We start from the raw sequence: 26353 nt of genomic DNA on the forward strand, positions 1-26353 counted from the left end.
CAGGTTACCTTTGGACCCAGATGGAGGGAGGGGCTGGTTCTAGTCCTTCAATTGTCAGAGAAGCTTCAGAAGATTATTTATCACATTTAGTCCCAAGTCAGTCAGCTTAAGCAGAAGTAGCTATCCCACTTAGATATGAAGAGTTAAGTAGTGGCCATGTTCCCTATCCATCCTAGTTTTGACATTGTTCAGGGTCAGTGTAGGGAGTTAGAGTCAATGGGATCTGTGAGACCAAGGGCCACTCTTTCAAATAGTGTAAGTATTGGTCATTAGTGTAAGTAATTGGACACAGAAGTTGAGTCTGTGGGATAAAGCTAACTCTTTCACCCCCCCAACCCTAAAAAGTACTTAAGATAGAACACTTAGTTTAAAAGCTGCACTCCTGGGCGCCTGGGTGGCTCAGTTGGTTAAGCGACTGCCTTCGGCTCAGGTCATGATCCTGGAGTCCCGGGATCGAGTCCCGCATCTGGCTCCCTGCTCGGTAGGGAGTCTGCTTCTCCCTCTGACCCTCCCCCCTCTCATGCTCTCTGTCTCTCACTCTCTCTCTCAAATAAATAAATAAAATCTTTAAAAAAAAAAAATAAAAGCTGCAGTCTTAGCTTCATTGCATATTTAGTTTTTGTCAGATCCTCCCGCTCTTGCAAAAGAATATTTTCTCAGTCACAGGTAATCATGATGTGCAGTTGCTGACCACATTGCCTGGTAAAGTTTCCATTGGTTCCAAAAAAGTCATAATCCAACCAATAGAATTTTGTCTGCTCACAAGGTATGAGAACAATAGAAGTTAATGGATCATAATGGTTTTGATGGAGCCCAGGGAAAGAACTTTGTTATTTTCACTTTTTTTTTTTCAAGATTTTCATTTTTTTTTTTTAAAGATTTTTATTTATTTATTTGAGAGAGCGAGAATGAGAGAGAGAGAGAGAGTACATGAGAGGGGGGAGGGTTAGAGGGAGGGGGAGGGTTAGAGGGAGAAGCAGGCTCCTCGCCGAGCAGGGAGCCCGATGCGGGACTCGATCCAGGGACTCTAGGATCATGACCTGAGCCGAAGGCAGTCGCTTAACCGACTGAGCCACCCAGGCGCCCCCACTTTTTAACTACATTGTGGTAGCAATAGAAAGCTGTAGGATTTTGAAGACCAGCAATAATATTCACTGTAGATACTTTGTATTTGTAGAGTTGGATGAGTTCTCTTCACTTGCACTGTTTCAACCAGTGCATGTCTATGCAGGAGATGGAAAAGTAAAGTAATTTAATATGCTTCCATATTAAAATACTTACTCATTTGCATTTCCCCTTGCTCTAGCAGAGAAGCCAGGCTCTCTACTGACCATAGAGCTAAATAGGCAGTATTTGCAGTAATGACTGGTATTACCCCATTACCCAAAATGTTAAGCTGCCCTGTTAAGTATATTATCTGCTCAGGGAAACTTGCCTTTTTATGACTCAATTAAAGAAAAACCCATTTATCTTTTATTGTTCTTGGGGGCCAGGTTGCTGAAGTGAGGAGAGCATAGAGTTCTAACTCTAGAGTTAGAGCAACTTATGCTTGAACCTTAGACTTGTAATTTACTAGCTATGGGATCCTGGCAAGTTGCTTAACCTCTGAACCTTTTACCTTTTGCAAATAGGCATAATCCATTTTCCTATAGGACTATCATAGGATAAATTGAAATAGTGTGTAAAAAAGTTGCCTGGCAGGGTGCTTGGCATAAAGTAAGTACTATTAATAAATGTTAGTTTTGTCTTTTCTTCTCCTTTCTTCCTCTCTTACTGTTTTAAGGCCTTTAATAGTATTAGTTTCATTTTAATATGCTTTATTTTTTTTTCTTGTATTTATGCCTACATTTTTGGCTTGATATTATTTAGCTCTGAGTTCTATAACCTTTGCATTATGTAGCCATTAAAAACTTTAATTATGAAAGATACTCATTTTATAAAGCATATTTATGTGAATAATTATAACTTGAGTGCACTGCTTATAATGGCTAACAGATGTCAGTGAAGTCTGATTAATTAGTACATGAAATAAATACTATTGTATCCCTAATTTAATATTCTTGAAATCAGCAGTTTTTACTCTTTCAGATGTGTAAGTAACCCTTCTTGTTTCTAGTATTTTTTTCATTACAATAGAAAATACAGCTAAGTCTAGAAGAAATAAAAATTACCTGTTAACTTGTCAAAGGATAACCACTGTTAACATGTTGGCGTATATTTTCTTTTATATTTTCAAGTCATTTTCTTCTCCGCAATTATGAGACCTAATTTAAGTCTAATTTATAAGTAAGTTCTGTTTTTTTAAAATAAGATTTCGTATTAGCTAGACAATTTAAAACCAAAGGAATTTTAAAAAGCATTAAACATTCATTCACCACTTACACATACGTAAATAGAAAAGGTTGTTGAGCAACTTGAACATATCTAGTTATTCTTCATGAAGACTGCCAAATGGAACTCTGTAACATTTTACTGTGAATGTACTGCCTAAAGACCCAGCACTGGTCTGCTTCTAGAAAGAACAATGAACATTTCCTTTCTTCATAAATAATTATGTATTTGTTTCAGTAAAGGTATTTTACTGCTTTACAACCACTAAAGGATATGTATAAATGGTAGTGACTCTTTAATTTCTTCATATGTGTATTTGCAAAGGGAACCCAATTTACCCAAATTTTATACTAACAAATGGTTATCTTTTACAGTAGAAGTAAATAGAAGATCATATATTCATGATTTAGTTTGCTCATATTTCTTCCTTTGTCAGAACTCTATTTTATTTTTAGCCATAATGTAATTTTCTGTGCTTACATTTACTATTACTCCAGAGTTGTTAAATAAACTAATCTTGTTTCTGTTTGAACTGTAAGCACCAACTTTTCTTCCAAGAAAGATATGTTTTCCTTTGCTTTCAAATATGCTTAACTTTTGGTTTTCTGCATTACTAGAAGTCTTATGATGAATAATAAAAAAAATAAATGTGATTTTTAGGAATAATGAGTTTATCTTTGGCATCTTTATTACAGAATAGATGCCTAAAAAGCTCTTTATTAGAAGAGTATCTATTGGGGGCGCTTGGGTGGCTCAGTCTGTTAAGCGTCTGACTTTGGCTCAGGTCATGATCTTGGGGTCCTGGAATCAGGCCCTGTGGTGGTGGCAGGCTACCATCTTGGCAGGGAGTCTGCTTCTCCTTTTCCCTCTATCCCTCCCCCTGCTTGTGCGCACACATGTGGTGGCTCAGTCGTTAAGCGTCTGCCTTCGGCTCAGGTCATGATCCCGGGGTCCCGGGATCGAGTCCCACATTGGGCTCCCTGCTCGGCGGGAGGCCTGCTTCTCCCTCTCCCACTCCCCCTGCTTGTGTTCCTGCTCTCGCTGTGTCTCTCTGTCAAATAAATAAAATCTTTAAAAAAAAAAAATCTTTAAAAAAAAATTAAAAAATATTAATAGAATCATTTCTCCCCATATCTTTTACTCTAAGATTAGAGAAGCCTTCCTATGGAGAGAAATGGCTTTAAAATAGTGGTGGGAATTATTATGAGAGCCTGTTGTGCACATTTCTTCTCAACTGTGCATTCAGTGACATCACCTTGGTAGCCATAGGTAGAAGTAGATAGACCATGGCAATCAGCAAATCTTACGAATGAAGGCTTTTTTTTTTTAAGATTTTATTTATTTGCGAGAGAGAGAATGAGAGACAGCATGAGAGGGAGGAGTGTCAGAGGGAGAAGCAGACTCCCTGCTGAGCAGGGAGCCCGATGCGGGACTCGATCCCAGGACTCCAGGATCATGACCTGAGCCGAAGGCAGTTGCTTAACCAACTGAGCCACCCAGGCGCCCATGAATGAAGGCTTTTTTTCCCAGAGAATTGTTGTTAAACATTTACTAGAATAGCACTAAATATGGTATAGATTTTAAAATCACATTGCCAAAGAAAAATGATTCACTTTTGATTAACTCAGGAAATAAATCAGAGTATATGTTCAATAATAAAATTATAGTAGGAACTAGTTTCAAAACAGGGAAATGTTATTTGATCTTTAAATTCTGTATCTACTTCCCTATCTAGTTCCTTTTAAGGTGTTTACCTTGAAGGGTTTTTCCCTTGGCTTCCCTTCCCTTCCCAAAAGTGTTTTACTGATGGCCTAATTTAGTATCCTTTGTAAATTCTTTATGCTTAGGGCCATAGTCTCCTTCCCTACTGAATGTATCTGGTGCTTCCAAGTCTTTAATTTGCATTTTTAATTTTCATATATAATTTTGAAACATGCTTTCTTTAAGTGAGAAACAAATATATATCTAATAATAAGTGAAGATACATGATTTGGTCAGAAACAGATAGTATCTAACTTTAAAAGTCATTTTCTCCTTAGGGCACCTGGCTGGCTCAGTGTGTAGAGCATATGACTCTTGATCTCGGGGTCATGAGTTCAAGTCCCACATTGGGCATAGAGCTTACTTAAAAAAAAAAAATCATTCTCTCCTTAAAAATTTTTTCTGAAGATGCAGCACTATATTGAAAATTTTAAGATTTGGGGTCTGGGCCTGATTCTTCCAATCAACCAGCACTGTGAAAATAGACAAATCATTCAACCTCTGGATTAATTTGTTAATGTCTGTTTTATTTCATAGAGCCTGAAGTAGAGGTTGTTTTATTTACTTTTATTCCAATTAATACACGTACATAGAAATAAGTGAAATAGTCCAGAATAGTCTGAGATGGAAAGTAGCCCCTCTCCTTGGTCTTTCCTCATACCCAGTCCCACTCTCCCAGATTGCTGTTTTTCACTGTACGTTTTTATTTCTTCTGGTGGTTATCTTTAAAGATAGAGACTAGTGATTCCCTACTATGAAAGATAGGCATGCATAGCAACATCTCCTTTCCCCCTATTTCTCCCATTGATTGTTACATTATGTTTTATTTCTTCTATTTATTGTTTCTTTATTTAAAATATTTATATTCCTATTTTCTTGTTCCTTCTACTTTAGTCAGTATCTTAATTCTTTGTAGGACAAAGATAATGAGCTTCCCAACCCTTCACTTTATCAGTTCTTCATCTACTATCTTTTGATAACTACTGAGACCTTTGTCTCTAATTTGTACCAGTTGCTCTCTGGAATTGCCAGAATTGCTGTGTAGCTGTTAACCTGGCATTTTTTCCTTCTCTAATCTCTGGGTGGGGAACTGTTTCCTGGATTCTGCATGTTTTTATTGCTTCACTGGTTGGTTTTGCTAAACTGCCTCAATAACTTCCTCCTATTTAAATCCTTGCATATCATAAAGTGTCTTCTGTCCTCATGTTTAATAGTTTAGCTGGTTATATAATTCTAGTTTGACTAGCTTTTTCCCTGATAATTTTTATGGCATTCTCCATTGTCTTTTGGCATTCAGGTTTTAGGATATGTGCTTTAATCCTTAATATTCTGAAATGTCATGGGAATGTGTGGAGATGTGAGCTTTTATTTCATTCACTTATCTCTTTACTCAGTGGCCTCTTTCAAAAATTTTGTGTCCTTATTCAGTGCAGGGAAATTCTATTATTTTTTAGATAATTTTGTTTCCTCCATTTCTTGTCTTCTCTTTCCTGGACTCATTTTGTTAGATGTTTAAGTTCCCAGATTGATTCTTTATGTCTTTTATCCTCTCCTTCATTTCCTGCCTCTTATCTTTTTTTGTTCTGTGTTTTGGGAGATTTTCCCAATTTTATTTTTCAATCCTTCTGTAAAATATTTCTGTAAAATAATTTTTAACTTTTAATGAACCACTTCTGTTTCTAAGTGTTCGTTATAGAGTACTGTTCTTTAAAAAAAATGGATATATTATCTTTCAAATCTTCCTGAGCATTAGAGGTGTTTTTTTGTTTTTTTTTTTTTGATGGGTATTTTCAGTTTCTTTAATTATCTGTGTTACCTTTGAATAGGTTTTTTGTTTCTTTATTTTGCTCATTCTCTTTTAACAAGGAAGGCCTGGAGAGCTGATAGGAGTTTACTTTGCTACTGTGTAAATACCCTGTTTTTTGTAAACCTTTCTCCTGAGTAGGAATTAACTGGGAATTTTTTAAGAATTGGGGGTGATTTTGCCTAGGGTTCTTCACCTTAGAGTGAGCAGCTATGGAGCTAACCATGAGATTCTGGCCTCCTCTCTTCAGGGCCAACTTCATGGATGTGTGACCTATGCAGTTACATGGGATCTTGAGTTTAGAAGGTTCCTGCATGTGGTTTGGTGCTCAGCTATTGTTTTCTTGCAATTCTTAATAATTTTTGAACAGAGGGCACCACATTTACCTTTTGCACTGAGCTTCATAAATTATGTAGCTTTCTTTGCCTCTCTTTCCATTATCAGTACACCATGCCAGAATGAGCAGAGCTCTTTTTCCCTCTCTTCCTCCTTCCCTCCCTCTTTCTTTCCACCTATACCAGAAGCCTCAGCTCTCCCCTAAATGTTCTTTCGTTATGGAAATTGCCTGTGCTCTATAGTTAAGGATCATTGGCATAGTTGTTCAAGAAATCTTCAATCACCTTTCCTATTTTTCCATCCCATTTCTCATTTCTGTCCTCTCTCACACCTGCCATCTCTGGACCTCTCATACACAGCTGGCTCTCAGCTCCACTGTAGTTCCCTATTAGCAAATAATGGGCAGTGTCTTTCTTTTCTCTGTTTCATGTGCTTTCTGTCTTCCAGAAATCATTTTCTCTGCTATTAAAAATTTATTACTTTTTGCAGTTCTGTGCTTTTTATTTCACTTGTATCTCAGGGTGAATGTGGAGTAAAAACATTAACTTAGTCTACCATCTTGATTCTAAACAACCTGCTTCCTTCTCTTTGAAGTAAAATGATTGGATTAGGTCATCTCTGAGGTCCTTATATATAATATATTGTTTCTAAGCATCATTATTTCATACAGATGTGAAGTCCCAACCTAAACATAGATTTATCTGTTCTGGCACCTTATTTTCTCTTTTAGCTTTACCCTTTTATGTTCTTTATTCTTTGGTTCAAACTTTTTTCTGAGTTAAGTATATGGGTTTACATGTTCTTTTACCTGACTGAAAATTATAAAGGAGAATTTTAATAGTCAACTGTACAATCAGAGGTTTTAATCACCCTCTCTTTGATGTGACACCAGAAAGAATTGTATGAAAAATACATATTGTAGTTTTAAAATAATGGCACAGGCAGCTTTGAATGCATTTTAGTGCTTATCTAGTGAAAACATAACCATATATTGTATATATATGCTTACAAATTGGTTTTCCTTATTTGGATATTAATTTTAAAAATATATAATGGTAATGAATCACCTTGATCTGATTTATTACCTATAAGTCATAAAAATGGTACGATGTGAACTATGATGAGAGCATACCAAGTCCTATGACTTACATGGTGTTCATGTTAAATGTTGTTGCCTGACTTTTATTGGAAGTTAAATCTAGAAAGGACTTAGGGATTATCTGGAGTCTAGTCCAGTCTTCCAGAAGAGAGAATTGTCTGGCTAACACAGTTGGCAGCCTACTGCCTAATGGGGTTAATTAAGATGATCAGGCTGGCTATTCCTCTCTTCCTGCTTGTGGGTTTTTTTTTTTTTTTTACTCATTGTGTGTTTGGTGAAGAAGACCGCCTCCCACACAGAGGGGCACCTTCAATGTAGGCTATACCAGATGTTCAGCTGCCACTAATAAATAAATTTTGAATTTTGTTGATCTAATAATATAATAAGGTTAATTCATGTTTCAGGTAACTATCTTTGTTTAAAAAATGGTGCTTAAATATTATATGGTTTATTATCAGAATTTTTAAAGTAAATTAGATCATTTTTAAAAAGTAAACAGTATTTTCAGGCTATTTTAATTTAATTTTATTAATTATTATTTTAAGGAATTAAGATTTAATTAATTTTAGCCCTAATATTTTAAAGGAATAAGCTAGTACTATATATTTAGTACAGAACTTCAGCAGGAGCGTATATGTATTTAAATTGAGACCAGTGATTTGTTTTTTCGCTTTGACTTGTTCCTCACTTTTTGGAAAGAAAATACGTTTAAATGATTAATTACAAGATAATTTAATGTGCCATCTTTCTTTGAGTATTTTCTTTTAAGCTATAGTAGCAGATTATGTGGAAGCTTAGTGGCTTATCCTTTCTAAGCATCTTCAGAATCATACAGTTTTTTATTTGTAAAGAAATAGACATTTTATTTCTTTTTGTATTAAAATCATTTGTGGGAAGAGATATTTGTTAACAATTTTGATTCCAGTGCTTGGCTCTAGACCTAACTGAATTAAAATTTCCAGAGCTTAGAAATCTGCATTTTTTTGATTAACATTTGAGAACAGCTGCTCTGTGGCAAAGAACCCTGTGCAAGAGTTGGTGTTTTCTAAATTTGCCAGTTCAGCAGACGTTTAGTAACTGCGAAAGTTCTTGGTATTCAAGACTACTTGATTAGGTAGACAGAAGTTTGGAGGAGGATTTGTCTGATTGGTGTGGATGTAAAAATTCACATACAAATCTCCAAAATAAAATTATGGTCACATGTATGTAATAAATTAATGCCCTTAAATTATAGCAAACACACAGAGCCAGCTTGCCTGTTTTGTAGTGTATTTTGCTACTTGAAACACTGCTTCTACTGCTATTGGAATACATTTTCCTTTTTTATTTGATTGCCTGGCTGATTTCCTCCTCAGACTAACAGCAGTGATCATGCAGCCATGTCGGTAAGTAAATACAAGCCAAAGCTAGCATGTGAATTAGATAATAGTGAACTTCCTGCAGGCTTATTTTTCTCTGCTTAGTTACCTATAGTAAATCCTAATTATTTGGGCAGTAGTTTTCGTATGATTGTAGTTTTGCGAAACTTACATTTGAAGATAATAGTCCTTATTTTGGTGAAGCTATCAGGAGGAATCTCTGGGACTTGATTGTGAAAGTTAGTATTATGGTGCATCTGTGATGAGTGTAGTGCTTTGAGAAACTTCTCTGTGGTCACCTCATGCATGACAGGGCACAATTTGCAGATATTTTCCTCATCTGTAAAATGAGGTCAATAAGAGTATATGGCCTATAGATTTTTGTGAAGGTTAAATGAGATAGTGTACATAAAATATTTAGAAAAGTGTCTAGCATATAATAAACACTCACAAATATTAGTTATTTTGTTACTTGCTTGTAAGACTATTTATGCTTTTCCTGAGTGCCTTTTCTCTACAGACCTTATCCCAAACTCCACTTGTAGAAATCTACCTCGCTGCATAACCCCGTATGATTCATGACCTAGTGCAGATTTTTCTTTTTCACTCCAAACCCAGTGTTGCTCGCCTGAATTGCCTTATTAGCTTTTACCTTTTTTCATGGCTTCATCATATTTTGCGTTTTACTGTGTTTGTTGCTCCATTCCGCCTCTAGTTTTGAGCTCTTGATGGCCAGAATAAGAACTCATAAATATTTTCTGAATGTACAGTATAACAAGTTCTTACCTTAAAAAGTCTCATCTAGCATTTGAAATTTAAATGTTCCTAACCTTTCTGTTCCTATTCCTTTTGTTGAAATTCAGATTTTTGTTATTATAATTGTTTTCTAATTAGCCTCTGTGAGTAGTGTCTCCTCACTTCAGTTCATCATACATACCAGTGCCCGATTATTCTTCCTAGGACACAGTCTGATCATATTTCCCTTTTGAAAAGCTTCAGAATCTGTTGCCCATCTAAAGTAAAAATTTCACAGGCTAACGAAAAGAAATTACCTCAGCCTCTTTCCAGATACATTTCTGACCATTACTCAGCGTCAACATTCAAAGTGGAAAATTCATTGTGTCCTGGATCTTTTATTTTCTACCTTGGCTTCATTTCTAACTGTAAAAATCCTGAATCTCCTCCAGAAGCATCTTTAATGCTACCACTTCATGAAGCATTTGCTAATTCCACTTAACCATATGTGGATACTTTGTCCCACTTTTACAGTACTGTTTATATTTTGTCGTATACTATAGCCGTTTGAAGACTTGCCTTCTTTCTGCTATTAGAATTTAATCCCCTTATGTCAGGAACTATTATCCACTCATTGTATCTTCTGTAGCACCTAAACAATATTTTACACAGAGGAAGTGCTTGATAAGTATTTTTTAAGTTAACATGAGAGAAATAGTAAAGAAGTGGATTGTTGCAAAAGTCTTTTTCTTGTATGCATAGTGTAAAAAATATACTGCACAGATCAGAATTTTTGAATCAGATTTATTTGTGAAGTATAGAATACTTTCTAATTTTGAAGAGAAAGTTATAGTTGTATTCACAGGCAAAAATTTGGAAAATGTCTGTATGAAAATTATTTAATAAAGGTGGTGTCAATACTGATTAGAAATATTTGTATGTTTACTCTTTCCTTGCACATCTCCATGAAAGAATAACATAATTAACTCAAACTACAACTCTCTTCATGCCTGTAAATTGAGTAGTGATTTAAACACAATACAAGACCTAATAGCACCAAAATAACCACTGTGAATTCCAAGCACTAAGGCCAAGTACTTTGTCCCATTGAGAAGACAGACCCTCGGGTTTTCACTTCAACTTTTTCTTCACTTGTTGTAGTAATTGTTAAGTATATAGTTAAGCTTGCTAACAAGTTTCCTGCAGATAAATCATATACATGTTCAAAATACAGAAGTCATGTTCAGAAGGGATACTAAAATGCTGTCCAAAAAAACCCCCTCAAAATGTTCTTGTTCTCTATTTAAGAAGGCAGGGATAGATTTGGGGATCAGTTTTGTATAAATTAGCATGAGAAATCTTAAAAGCTTTGGCACTTGAATGTTCAGGGTTTTGAAAAAGTTACTTATATGAGATAGTTCTTTCTCTGGCGATAAATGAGGTATTTCTACTGACATTTTTGATATCCATTTCCATACTTTATAAAAAGTTAATTCCAAATACACAAAAATCAATAGAACAAACCATTGACCGTACATTAGTGCATTGGAGAGATTTAAAGAACTTGGAGAGAGAATGTAAATGAAAAAGTTGGAAACAGTCAAAGCCCACTGTTAGAGAATTTATATTTTTTCTTAAACCTTTTTTTTTAATATGTATTTTTTTAAGTAGGCTGTACACCCAACATGGGGTTTGAACCCATGACCCTGAGATCAAGAGTTACACGCTCCACCAACTGAGCCAGCCAGGCACCCCTATATTTTTTCTTAAGCTTTTCATTAATGTAATTAAACAATTAAATGATTTTCACTACTGTAAGTTAATTGCAAAAAATAAGAATGTTGCTTTTTAGTTGAATATAAACAGTCGAATTTTATAACTTTAGTCCTTTTAAGTATTTATTAAGTTGATGCTGACTAATCTTGGTGAGAGATTTATTTGCATTAAGTTGTAAGTCTTATATGTGTATGTAGCATAGCACACTTAAATATTTCCCACTGTCAAAGGCTGTGGAAAACAGCATTTTGATTCAGAACATAATTGGAAGAAGTAGTAGTAATAGAAGACTTTTAGTTTAGAAGGAAACAGCAGGAGAGATTTAGTAGAAAGCTAATGGATTAGGAGAGAACTGTATGGAGCCTAACAGGAATGGAAAAGGGTGAGGATAGAGCTCATGGGAGAAGTGGAACAGCCTTGGTGCATTTATATTTACAGTATGTTTGCAGGTCAGATATAACAAAATTCAGCAGGCCAAGGTGCTGATATATACTTATAAAAAACTTATGTAAGGTGCTATAATATGAAAGCTAAGGATATTGGACTTTGGAAAATCCCACCAAAGGAGCACGTTCAGACAAATATCACATATAGGGAATGAATTCAGAAGATGAGCAACATTTTATTTTATTCTATTTTATTTTATTTTATCTTCTAAAGATTTTATTTATTCATTTGAGACACAGAGATACAGAGAGAGAGAAAGAGAGAGAGAGAGCATGAGCAGGGGGAGAGGCAGAGGGAGAAGCAGGCTCCCCACTGAGCCAGGACCCCGATGCGGGACTGGATCCCAGGACCCCGGGATCATGACCTGAGCTGAAGGCAGACGCTCAACCATCTGAGCCACCCAGGTGCCTGATGAGCAACATTTTAATCCCTTCCTTTTCTTTCATTCAGGAGACTTTAGGCATTGTAGGAAGGCTGTGATGTTCTTTTAGATCATTTACTTATGACAATCAGTGTGTTCAATGGTAGCTATGAGATTAAAAGCCGTGTCAATTCTTTGGAAACGAGAAGGGAGCAGCCATTAAAGGCCTACTGTAGATGCTGTAAGGACTTACTCGTCACTCTCAGAGTACTGTTGAATATCATTTGCAAGGTTGTCTCTAGGAAAAAAAAATGGTAATTAGGTAATTAGATAACTTACCTTGATCGCTCCCTCCCACTTTGTATAGATAGGTTTCATCTTTGAATATATTTTGATATATATCCTCCCTCCACTTGATACATTTCCCTTATTCTTTTAAAAATCCCATTTCTCAACTGGAAGTGAATCTAAAAGTATCTACCCCAACCCCATTCCCCCAGTCTACGGCAGCCTCATGAAATTACTTGTTCAGAAGGCCCTTGACATTCTGGGTGAGTATACCCCAAAACTTTGAGAACTTTCAAATTTGAGAATACGTCTGTGCCATGTAATTTCTTTCAGAAAATGCTATGAAATGTAACTGAGTAGTGTAGACCTTAACAAGAATTATTTTATCCATGTCAACTAACAGAAGACAGCAAAGCCACATTGAGTTGGGAGGGAGGTTGGGACTTCACATTTAGTCTCTTGAGTGATACCGCTGATACCGATTTCACAGAGCATGTTATTCAAGTGTGTGCCTCAGCAAATGAAGCCCTACTTGTACTGGACTCTGAGATTCTTAAAAGGTCGAAACCTAAATTTACTTTATTTATTTATTTTAGATTTTCTTTATTTATTTGACAGAGAGAGACATAGCGAGAGCGGGAACACAAGCAGGGGGAGTGGGAGAGGAATAAGCAGGCTTCCCACAGAGCAGGGAGCCCAGTGCGGGGCTTGATCCCAGAACCCTGAGATCATGACCTGAGCCAAAGGCAGATACTTAATGACTGAGCCACCCAGGCACCCCATCGAAACCTAAATTTAAATTCCTTGAATGACAAAGGCCTGCTCTGCATTATACTTGTATATTTATGGCTGGATTTATGATATGTCAGCTACCTACCTACATATATTAATGAGTCAGTTGGCTCGAGTGACATTTGTCCATTTCACTAGTGATCATGTGGGAACTACTTACATTGTCTAACGTATTAGTAATTCTGGCAACTTCTTTGTAAATTTTAAATTGTACTGGGACTGCAAACGCTAGTACATTTTAATGATTAAATAGCCCTGAAATGAGGATATGACTCTGCTGTCACCAAGCTGTTGCTTTTAGAACAGTTCCTGGGGGGCGCCTGGGTGGCTCAGTCGGTTAAGCGACTGCCTTCGGCTCAGGTCATGATCCCAGGGTCCTGGGATCGAGTCCCGCATCGGGCTCCCTGCTCTGCGGGGAGCCTGCTTCTCCCTCTCCCACTCCCCCTGCTTGTGTTCCCTCTCTCGCTGTGTCTCTCTCTGTCAAATAAATAAATAAAATCTTTAAAAAAAAAAAAAAAAAACAGTTCCTGGGATGCTCCAGTGATTTGCTCTTAATTCTGTGGCTTAGCCATAGTACTCAGTCACCACCGGGAAAATTCCAGCTCATCTTTAACTTCCCTTACTTTTCTTATAATTGCTAAGTGAAAGAAGTTATAGAGCCTTAATATTTTATTGCTTCCCTACTTAAACATATGCCTAACTGCCCAACTTGCTATTATCAAGTAGATTTAAGAGTTAGGAATAATCCTTGTCAGCTCCCACACAGCTTAAACTAGCTTCCTCTTCTTGCCAGTCTGGGCAAAAGTGCATGCAGCTTTTTCACCATTTTATCTTGATTTCTGATATTATCAATTGCTTGGAAGCAGAGGCATTTCTTTAAAACCTTGACGTCTTCTAGACTTTTATTGCTCTGCTTGTCCTTGTATTTTCTTTCCACCTATTAAAAGTAGAATGAGTTGGAAGATAGCATGGAGCTGCTATGACATCAGCAGTGATACTTGCAGAAAGCTAAAAGTCTGGATATTACATGTCATCTAAGGCCATGTTCAAAAGATTTTTTTAAAAAATAAAAAGGCCACCAAATTTGATGAGCCAGTGGTTGGGATAAGGAAATTTTGAGTGAAAGAGACATTGCCATATATTACAGCTGTCCTAAAGTTTTCCCAGTTTGGGGAAATTTTTTCCCCCAACTTTAAGATAATTGTGTTCTATTTAATCTGTGTGTGTGTGTGTGTCCCCAAGAGCCTGCATTTATGTTACTGTCTCATATCCTTATGATTGGGAATTGTTAGGAGGAGAAAAGCCTGAAAGGGAAGAATGGGAATTCATACTTCATTGTGGGGATTATGGTTAATTGATGTGCTAACCACCTCTTTTGGGGCTAAAGCTACTTTAGGTGGGGACAGAAAGAGTATGAGAGGAATATAGTAATAAATGTAAAAGAGGTATTTTGGAGAATGTTGAAGGTGTTTAGAGTTGAGTATATTTTGATAGACCTGTGAGTGTTTTTGGCATAATCTCAAAAATCTGTCTTCAAGATAGTGTTAAAGTTATTATTAAAACTCACTGAAGGAATTCATCTTGATATTTAAACCTTTATCCATTCTGTATTTTTGGGAATCTGAGACATTTCAGTGTTATATATGTCAGTACTGCAGCATTCAGCCAGAAGCCTATTTTACTAGATAGAAAAATCTGTACATTTGTGAAGTCATCTTGGGGAAATTTTCATGTTTTATATTAATGTTTTAGATATATTTTTTCCTGGTTTATTTAATAACATTCTTTACATAAGAGCAGGATATAGTTTTATGTAGTAAAACTTTAGATTAGTGGTTTTTATATAAAATAGAAGGAAGAAAAATAAATTTCTTAAGTTAAAATATCTACTTTTCAACGGGAATCTTTTTTCATATTTCAATTAGGAATTTATTTCTAATTTTAGTGTTTACTTCACATTTGATGAAAGACCTCACTCTTTTAGTCTGTCTTTAAAAAGGCTATATACATTGTGGGTCTTTAGGAGACTGACCAATTCAGCAGTGTTTCCCTTTTTCTTTTGCCTTTCCTCTGAAAAGACTATTTCATAGTCTCAAGTGAAATTTATGCAGCAAACTGAGAGGGAGTGAGTTTGAATAATATGGTAATATTTTACTGCTTTAAGTAACTTAAAAAATTAATAACTTAAATAATTGTAAAATGCCATACAGAATCAGAATTGATTGATAAATTTTCTTGCCAGTGTTAGATTTAACATTCAAATTGACCATAATTTTATTTCAATTTTCCAGATTTTTCTGACAAGAGTTACATAACCTTTTAAAACAAAATATGTTATTAATTTAAAGAACAGTAAATGCAACACACAATATTTCTGAGTCTATATATTTCTTTTTACTTAAATAAAAAAAGTAGTTTATTGTGCAAAGTTGGCCTTTTGTGGGAATATAAATAAGGTAAAATGGATTCTCCTGGGATCATTAAGGAAGGAAGACCAATACAGAAAGAATGGTTGTGATTTCAAGAGCACATTTTTATGTTAAATGCAGTTGAGAGAGAAGGAAAGCAGCATTGAAAAATGCTTTCAAATAATTACAGTTGAAATCAAACCTTTCTTTTTTTTATTAGATCTTTGAAATAAGAGAATGGTGAGACAAATGAAAACCTCAAATGAAAGTTTTAATGTGTCAAATTAGTTTTTAAGTATTCTACATTTCTCCTATTATTATATTAGAGTAGATCTATCAAAACACTACTTTGAAACCAAAACAGTTCTGAGCCATAATCTAATAAAATCTGTTGTATTTTTGTTACCGTGTCATTTTGTGGTGTTTCAAAGGAAAGAGAGTATCTTTAGTCTAATCTGTAATAGTAAATTATTTTAGAAATTTGGCTTGACATACAAACAGATGTGTTTTCTTGATTCCTTTTAAACTGAGGGTTGGTGGTTTGTGGTTTATTGTTCCTGTGATTGGCATTAAAAGCCTTATTTCACAGCTTGCAGTGAGGGACTATTGGCTAAAGAGTGGCTGTGTTCCACAAACTAAATTCAAAAAGTGTCAATCAAGGTCTCACATAGGTTGCTTAGAGAATGAGTTTTCTTACTGATTTCACCAAATGTCGCCTCATGCTGTCTTTGATTGGCACAGCCTGGCAGGGAGGATGGATGAATCTGTCACCGACTGGTTAATTGTGTTGCTGGTCTCAGTCTGACATCAGGTCTTTGACTCTTAAGTGGCTCAATACAAAACAAATTAGCAGATTGTAGTCATATTTCTCATTCTATATGCTTTGACTTTGTTGAATGCAGTCCATAAATCATATTGACTGACACACAAGTAAATGATGAAAGCTGCTTTTGAGACATGGATCTAGAAAGCAGCACTGTGAAGGTGCCATGGAAGGATGCATATGGTTGACCCTTTGGGAATTTCCTAGGAGCCAAATGTCTCCTTACCACAATTGTTCCTAGAAGAAAAGCTTTTGGGTAATGCAAAAAGGATCTAATATGTCAGCAAATTCTCTTTTACAAGTTCCTTTGAAATCTAAGAAGTTTGTCTAAGGGTTTTCTCTCTTTGCAAGTTGTTTTTCAGCAAAATGTTAGAGGAGGGTAAAAAAGTAGTTACCTTTAAAAGTTTGGCAGGTGTTTTTACTTATTTATTGAACTTTGTGTTAAAGAGAAAGAAAATGTTAATAGTAGTTGCAATTAGTTGCAATTAATTTTTCAGATGAGTGCTGCAGAAAATTCTACGTGTTTGAAATTTATTATTTCGGTTTTGTTTGTTAAAAAAACAGCATTTCTAATGAAAAAGGCTAGTTTCTAAAGATAATTGCAAATGTACTTAGATTATTTGTGTCCTAGAAAATGATAATATTATTAAGAGTGTCCACAGTATTAGCAATAATAATGTTCAGAAAGGGGTCTTTGGTTATATCAAAGTGTACCAAGGGCTATAGGCATCAAAAATGAATTGCCAAAGGTATTTTTTGGGTGTGCAAATATTTGGAACATTAAACATTTTCTCTCTAAATACAAGTAATAGATGGATTTAAGGATATTTATGCACATTTTATAGTTAGGAAGTAAACATGTTAAAAATGTATTATCTTATAGAATATAACTTTTTAAATGTTTGAAGAATCCAAACCTTTGATATTAACTTTAATTTTGGGCTATAAGAAAGAATTTATTTCATTTGAAGATTTATGAAATATTTTACAATTTTAATCTTATATCTTTGAGAACAATAAGCCTGTCTTTAATATGCATAATCAGAAGAAATTTGGTATTAGGGTTTTATTATTACATATGTTGTTTAAACAAAAAGCTAAATTCACACGCGCATGCATGTGTGTGTGTGTGTGTGTGTGTGTTTTCATTACCTATTTCCACCAAGTTTATGGAATAGCCTGTATTTCTGTACTCTTACCATCATTTTTGGCTCCAGTACTACTGTTACTTAGTCATTTGTAGCATTTGAACCCATGTTGAATTTTAAAGGTCACCTTAAAATTATACCACTTACATTGTGCAGTGTGTTTACTTATAAAATGAATATAATAGTAATTTTAGGGGGCAATTTATTAATCTCTTTTGCAGTTGGTATATCATAGGGGCAACATAAGTAGGACATGGAGCTGATTGGATGGAGAAGTACATGAAGCTAAAATGCAGTAGTTGTTCCATTAGGTCAAAATTATATTTCCATTAAGTATTCTCAAGCCTATAACATTGTAACTAAATTACATGCCATTGATTTCTCCTTTTTCTATGTTTTTGTCCCCCTCCCATTCATATTGATATTATGGTGCTTGGGGAATGGAGCTGCATGTCTCCCAGACTAATTCCTCTTGGGTTTGAGGGATCTTGAAGCATGCTGGGTTTTGCATTGTTTGTTACATTCTTTTTTGGCAGTTCATCAGTATCTGTCAAATATATTGTTTGCATTGGCTTTTATCTCTGAAGTTTTTGATTAAGAAATTGAGATTCCATTTCAGATACAGTTTTTCACTGCATAGTATCTAAATGCTAAAGACTTATTCATAAAAGCTGCTTTGTTTCTAGTCTGATTTTAAATGTGTAGTTTAATGAACAAATGTTGTTCTAATAGACATCTTAAAAACATATTTATGTTTTTTTCTAAGAGATCAACTCTAAACATTTCTGTACCAATTTAGTAAAACATTTATGTTTAGAATTTTTCCATGATTTTGTAGCTTTATTGGGCTTTGTAAGTAGTAAAAAACATAATTATCAAATAACACTGAGTAAATATTTATTAATGCAAATGAGGCAAAACATGACACATTTTCCAAAAGTCGTTATTTCTGACCATTTTCATAGGTCTTTGAATCCTATCACAGGAGTCAATGCATCACCAAATCACATGTTTGTGGTTGAAGAGAGCAATACTAGGAGCAGTATTACACTGGAAAACTATACATGAAAGAGTCTTTATAATATTTTAAACTTTTAATTGGGATACAAAATCTGTTTAAAGAAACAGTTTATACTAAAAGTGACGTTAATCTAGAGGCTAAACATGAAAACTTAAAATTTTTATCATTTTTAAGAAAATATAGCCTTAAGGCTATCAGTGAAAATTTATATAGTTTTTAGGAGCTTATTATAGTAGAAAATATTTTATAATAATATATGTAGTGAAAGAAAACCACAAATATTTTTAATTTATTTAACCATGTATTTCTAAATTATCAGGTGATTTAAAAACTAAATGTAGATCTGTAGATGATTTTGAAATCATATTGGTAGGCAAGTCCTCCCAGCTAATTGAGGCTCTGCTACAAACTGATGTTGATTAGAGGAACTTATGACTCAAAAGTATGTTTTTATTTTAGGTACAGTTTAAATAAAAATATAGTGTTTATTAACTTCCTTTATTCTGGCTTGGTTAATTATATAAAGCAGAGCTTAAAGAACATTACATGAATAAAATGTTCTGTCAGTATAATTATTTTATTTCATAAATGCCATGTTTTAATGTGTATTTTTAAAATACTTGAGACATTTCAAGAGATATAACATAATAAATCATGGGTTTTTTACTTGTCTTTTAATTTTCCTGGGTGCAGTTAGAACTTTAATGATATTTATGTTCTGAGAAGGACAAGTAAACAAGAATATTAATTTTAATTCTTAGGCTAAAAGGCATAACTGCTTAGAATACAGAAATAGGCCAGTAGTCACTGTTGTACCCCCAAAAAGGCAACAAAAAGAATGTCAGGTGTATAATTTTTCTGATACTTCGTGGTGTATTTCTGTGTTTGCTTATTTATTTATATTTTGGTTTTAATATTTGTTTTAAACAGGGGAAGGTTGCCCAGACTGCTTGCATGTCAGCCTGCCAGCATCTGTCAACATCCTTAATGCAGATGCTGTTGGACAGTGAGTTAAAACAGATAAGCATGGGAGCCGTCCAGCAATTTAACTTAGATGTCATACAGTGTGAATGTAAGTACCTTATTGGTTAAATCTCATATATTTCTAGGAATTTATATTAAAATTGTATGGAAAAAATGGTATATAAAAGGATGGTTCAGGAAAAGAAGGAAAAGGCCTGAATCTGAAATTTTCAGCAGCCTTTGAAGCAACTTCTTTCCAGGAAGATAAAAATATCTCAGCTTCAATTTAGGGTCCCTAGAGCTCTAGAAGCACCGAAGTGGCAATACAGACTGGGATAATTGAAAAGATGATTCATTTTTCTCCTTATTCCTTTTTCTGGTCATTCTTGCCAGGACACTCCTAACATTGGGCATCAATGAATGAAATCATTCTAAGTTTGTCGTTCTTACTTTCTGGATAGGTAGCATTTTAGATATTTGCTGCAGGGATAATCTTAGGGCCCTGCATTCCAAATGAAGCTTCTTTTATATTCTGAATTTTTGATTCTCATTCCCCCTAAATTTCTTAAGCCTTTACCTTTGCCATTGTTTTTCACTGTTTTCTTTAGGTAAGAAGTGAGCAGATTCTGTAATCTCATGTTGACATTAGCCAGTCTGCTTCCAAACTGGATATGCTATTTGGTTATTAGCTTTGTAATATATACTTCTGGATGTGGGTTTTATCACCCTTAAATTATAACTCTTTAAATAAAGAATGTAAGTATACAGAGCAATTTTCAAACATTGCCTTCAAATGAATGGTATACTGATTAAATGATGAAAATGCCTGGTTGACAACTGAGTCAGGCACCACTGTTGATAAATTGAAAATCAGTGGGGCACAAGAAGGATTATAAAATGTCTGTCTGAGGCAAATTTTGCAATAATATATTCTGTATGAAAGACATTGAAAATGTCAGCAGCTTGCAACTGAAGCAACAGTGACTGATTTTTTTCAACAAATATCAAATATTTGTCTGCCCACTGTGTATAAGGCATTCTGAGAGGAAAAACAGAATTAATATTAAAGAAAATAATTATCGGGATGCCTGGGTGGCTCAGTTGGTTAAGCAGCTGCCTTTGGCTCAGGTCATGATCCCAGGGTCCTGGGATCGAGTCCCGCATCGGGCTCCTTGCTCAGCAGGGAGCCTGCTTCTCCCTCTGCCTGCCGCTCCCCCTGCTTGTGCTCTCTCTCTGACAAATAAATAAACAAAACCTTTAAAAAAAAAAAATAAAGAAAATAATTATGTAAGCTGTTTGATCAAGATCAGTTGTTTACTGCACAAAAAAAATAAGGTTTTTTAAAACTTACCTATTTCCTTCAAAAAAAGAGAAATGCTTATTTACAAAGGAAAAGAAAGTTTTTCCTTAGGGAAGAAAAGGATTTATTTTCTTTTCCTAGGAAGTATTTCTATTTTTTCTACTTAGAAAACCTTTATTGGCTACTTTGGTAAGGAAAAAAAAAAAAGAAAAGAAAACCTTTATTATATATCTTTCTCAAAATACAACTATCATTTAAAATGGTATTTATTTTGTATTTTTTTAAACATTTTTTTTTTTTAAGATTTTTATTTATTTATTTGACAGAGAGAGAGATAGCGAGAGCAGGAACACAAGCAGGGGGAGTGGGAGAGGGAGAAGCAGGCTTCCTGCCGAGCAGGGAGCCCAGTGTGGGACTCGATCCCAGGACCCTGGGATCATGACCTGAGCCGAAGGCAGATGCTTAACGACTGAGCCACCCAGGCGCCCCTGTATTTTTAAAATATTTATCAAAAAATACTTTTTTTTTTTTTACAAGTTTCTAAGCTCAAAATAATTGTTACTCCATTTTACAAATAATTTGAAACTGATTTTTTTGAAAGTTCTATAAAGGTTGTCTTATTAAGATCATTCCAGTATGACATTACATATGTAAACATCTTACATAAATATTGCTTGAAATATTTTGTATTATTACATCTTTAATGTGTATTCAAAATAATTAGGTGGTTGAACCCTTTATTGGCATTTGGGTGTGTCTTCTCATGTTTTTTGTTCAAAAATGGAAATTACTGTTTGGCTAGGCAACTTTAGGTATCTAGATCTTCTCTCTGTTTTCTTCCACCTCCATGAAAGGCTAGTCTAACTGTACTTACAGAAAGATACATAAACCCCAAAATCTTTGCCTCTCTGTCTTTTTTTTTTTTTAAAGATAGATTTATTTATTTATTTATTTATTTGACAGAGACACAGCGAGAGAGGGAACACAGCCAGGGGCAGAGGGAGAGGCAGAAGCAGACTCCCCGCCAAGCAGGGAGCCTGATGCGGGGCTCGATTCCAGGAACCTGGGATCATGACCTGAGCCGAAGGCAGACGCTTAACGACTGAGCCACCCAGGCACCCCTGCCTCTCTGTCTTTCCATAGGATAGTTTCTACCTTTAGTTGACTTCTTTAGGTGGAGTTCCTGAAGGCTCCTTTTAAAATGCTGATTTTTTTTAAGCACTATTCTCTTGGAAGAGACCAAGAAAGGTCCTAAGTATGAGCCAAAACTCAGAAAATCTAAGTTTAAGTACAAGACTGGGGGCCAAGGTTCAGGCACTATAGATATGGAAAGGGGGAGAGACCAGGATTCAAAGACAAACCACACAAGATAATTCAGCTTCCTTTAAGATTATGCCTGCTCCTTAATACTTATCATGTATTACTTAATCATTACTTAATATAGCATCATACATTTAGTACTCATTGAACAAATGTAAACCAACATTACATTTTCCATGCTTATCCCACTCTCTTTCTGGTGCAAAAGAACTTTCTACCCCCAATCATGAATTTGCTGATACATAAATCACTTAAAAATGAAACTTAGCTTTTTCTCTAATGAATATGTTAAGAGAATTAGGTTTTCATCTTACTTTAAGTAGTATTTTTGTTTTTTTAAATCTGGAAGAAAGATTTTTTCTTTTTTAATTTAAGATTTTATTTTTAAGTAATCTCTACACCCAATGTGGGGCTCTAACCCACAATCTGGAGATCAAGAGTTACATGCTCTACCAACTGAGCCAGCCAGGTGCCCCCAAAAGCAGTTTGTTTTTAAAAATATGAAGTTTAAATTCAGTATTAATGCAGGATGTATGCTTTCTACATATTGGGGCAGGGAAAGGAGAAGAGGAATTTGGCTAGGTAGGAGGAAGGCTAAAATGTATCATAAATTTGTGAAGAGAAGGGATCTCTATACCATAGGAATCAACGGGGATATGGAGAAGATAGGTAAGTAATTCAGATGTGGAATCCTAAAAGCTAAAAGATCATCAAATTTCACCACTTACCTGGTAATAAATATACACATACTCCTCTACCTTGAAATCCTTTCTAAATAACCCTGCCAAATAGTTGTCCAGCTAGTCCTTGAACATCCAATTTGGGGGATTAACTACTCTTCAGAAACTGTGTTTCCGTGTAATGTATCACTCTATTAGTTTCTTCCAGTGAGGTGAAATCACTTTCTCTAAACTTCTCTTAATGGAGCTAGTTCTACCTTGGCTACAGTCAACACTGCCTTTGTGCAAATTAGAAATGGTATCCCTGTTAAAGGAAAAGGCCTCCAGAGTTGTCTGTTTTACATGAATTAGAAAAAGTTTACCTTCTTTCTAGCTGGACTCAACCCCCTCCAAGGCACGTGGCTTGGACCAAGTGAAATGTGGTCTAGATGCCTTCCTTCCCTTGCTCCCCTCCCCTCTCCTCTCCTCAGCTGGACACCCAGATGTAGTAAGCAGTCTGATGCAGTCTGTATATGGCAGTTCTGCTTAGGGTCGTACAGAGAAGAAAAAAATCCTCATCCACAAACCAATTATATGAAAACTGCTCTTATATCCTTCCAAATCTTCTGAAGGCCAGACATCAACAATGCCTCTTACTGTTCTCATGTGATATGATTTTAGATCCAAAGCTCTTCTTTGAATAAACTGGTTTGACTACCTTCTGTTTAATGTCTGATACCCAAAGTTGACTACAGAGATACCGAGGTATGGGGGGATCCAGTATAATCTGCAGTTGGACTATCAAATGTATTATTCCATAGTCTGTACTTCATTACTAAAGCCCAAACTATTATTATCTTTTTTGGTTGCCCGAGTTATACTCTTGAATCATTGAAGCTATAATCTTCTAAAACTTGTGTATCTCTCTCTCTCTCTGGTGTGTGTGTGTGTGTGTGATTGTGATTGTTAAGCTCTGTTTTTCTTATCCTATACTTGTGTGGTTGGTTTTGTTGTGGGATTTTAAAGTTAGCCATATTAAATTTTAAGATTTGTTTCACAACTAACCTATTGAGGTCTCTTTATATCAAAATTTAATATCATCTGCAGATTTGTAATCATGCTTTTTATATATTTAACAAAGTTACTAACAAAATGTTGAACAAAACCTTTTATTTATATCATGAGATACAGTACATCAATGGTTCTCAAAACCTGATCCCCAGATGAGGACCTGGGAACTTGTTAGAAATGCAAATTATTGGGTTCCACCTGCTGAATTGGGACCTCTGGGCACCAGACCCTCTAGGTGATTTTGATCCACAGTAAAGTTTGAGTACCACATTATATGGATCTTCCCTTTGTATTGACTTAGATCCATTATTCAGAATTTTATGAGTATCTTAAATACCCATATGGTTTTGCTCAAAGTGATAAGCAAGTTTTTCAGATGCCTTGCTGGCATATAGGGATAATAATAACCATTGGATTTTTCTTATCAGTCTATCCTTTAAAAGAAGAAAATGATGCTCCTCTGATTCTTCATAAACCCATATTGGCTCATAATGACTTTCTCGTCAAGAGACTCAGAAATCATTACTTAAAAGACCGTGACTGATTTTTGAGACTAACATAAAATCTTACTAGTCTGTGTTGTACTAGTAAGAGATCCAGAGTCCAAAGAAGTCAGGTAGCAGGGATCAGGAATTAGAGACCATGGGCAAGTTAAGAAAGGCTTAAGTCAAAGAATTTAAGCAATAGGAGGTGAGCATGAAATATAAGCATCAGGAATGGCCTTTGTATGGGGCACCTGGGTGGCTCAGTCAGTTAAGCTTCTGTCTTTGGCTCAGGTCATGATCTCCGGGTCCTGGGATCAGGCCCCGACTGGGGCTCCCTGCTCATCCGGAAGCCTGCTTCTCTCTCTCCCTCAGCCCCTCCCCCAACTTGTGCTCCCCCTCCCCTCTCTGTCTCTCTCTCTCAAATAAATAAAATCTTAAAAAAAAAAAAAGAATGGCCTTTATTCTAAGTTAGATCTTCCTTTAATTGGGTTTGATCAGAAAGCAGAATGTTTATTTTTCCATCATCATTACTTTGTGAAAACTTTATACATGTATTTCCTAGGCCTCAGATTGTCAATCTACAGGTAGAAACAAAAAGGACATCTCACTGAAGTTGGGAAGATGGGATGATGGAAGTAATTTCGTTTCTGTCATCATTCAACCATGTGCTTTTAGTTTTTGTTTGTTTTATTTTTCTGGTGGTGAAAGAATTAGCACTGATCCATCTGTGTGCTCACTTGTTTTTTATTTTTTTAAAATTTTATTATGTTATGTTAATCACCATACATTACATCATTAGTTTTTGATGTAGTGTTCCATGATTCATTGTTTGCGTATAACACCCAGTGCTCCCTTCAGTACGTGCCCTCTTTAATACCCATCACCAAGCTAACCCATCCCCCTGCCCACCCCAGAATCCGCAGTTTGTTTCTCAGAGTCCATAGTCTGTCATGGTTCATCTCCCCCTCTGATTTCCCCCCCTTCATTTTTCCCTTCCTTCTATCTTCTTCTTTTTTTTTTTTTTTTAACATATAATGAATTATTTGTTTCAGAGGTACAGGTCTGTGATTCAACAGTCTTACACAATTCACAGTGCTCACCATAGCACATACCCTCCCCAGTGTCTATCACCCAGCCACCCCATCCCTCCCACCCCCGACCACTCCAGCAACCCTCAGTTTGTTTCCTGAGGTTAAGAATTCCTCATATCAGTGAGATCATATGATACATGTCTTTCTCTGATTGACTTATTTCGCTCAGCATAATACCCTCCAGTTCCGTCCACGTTGTTGCAAATGGCAAGATTTCATTCCTTTTGATGGCTGCATAATATTCCATTGTGTGTGTGTGTGTGTGTATATATATATATATACCACATCTTCTTTATCCATTCATCTGTCGATGGACATCTTGGCTCTTTCCATAGTTTGGCTATTGTGGACATTGCTGCTATAAACATTGGGGTGCATGTAATCCTTTCTGATCACTACATTTGTATCTTTGGGGTAAATACCCAGTAGTGCAATTGCTGGGTCGTATGGTAGCTCTTTTTTCAACTTTTTGAGGAACCTCCATACTGTTTTCCAGAGTAGCTGCACCAGCTTGCATTCCCACCAACAGTATAGGAGGGTTCCCCTTTCTCCACATCCTCGCCAACATCTATCATTTCCTGACTGGTTAATTTTAGCCATTCTGACTGGTGTGAGGTGGTATCTCATTGAGGTTTTGTTTTTGGATTTCCCCGATGCTGAGCGATGTTGAGCACTTTTTCATGTGTCTGTTGGCCATTTGGATGTCTTCTTTGGAAAAATGTCTGTTCATATCTTCTGCCCATTTCTTGATTGGATCATTTGTTCTTTGGGTGTTGAGTTTAAGAAGTTCTTTATAGATTTTGGATACTAGCCCTTTATCTGATATGTCATTTGCAAATATCTTCTCCCATTCTTTCGGTTGTCTTTTGGTTTTGTGGACTGTTTCTTTTGCTGTGCAAAAGCTTTTTATCTAGATGAAGTCCCAATAGTTCATTTTTGCCCTTGCTTCCCTTGCCTTTGGCGATGTTTCTAGGAA

The 26353-nt window shown here is 35.6% G+C and overlaps 1 protein-coding gene across 4 annotated transcripts in view; it reads left to right on the forward strand.

The window, feature by feature from the left end:
• The window catches only part of EXOC6 (exocyst complex component 6), a 228803-nt gene that overhangs the window by 151274 nt on the left and 51176 nt on the right, over nt 1-26353 (forward strand). For all 4 annotated transcript variants that reach the window (XM_044916552.1, XM_021700179.2, XM_044916550.1 and 1 more), the window contains one exon: nt 19419-19560. In XM_044916552.1, coding sequence (XP_044772487.1) covers nt 19419-19560 — 142 coding nt within the window. The remainder of the gene's footprint in view (nt 1-19418; nt 19561-26353) is intronic.

The sequence above is a fragment of the Neomonachus schauinslandi genome, chromosome 6 (genome assembly GCF_002201575.2).
Source record: "Neomonachus schauinslandi chromosome 6, ASM220157v2, whole genome shotgun sequence".
NCBI lineage: Eukaryota > Metazoa > Chordata > Mammalia > Carnivora > Phocidae > Neomonachus > Neomonachus schauinslandi.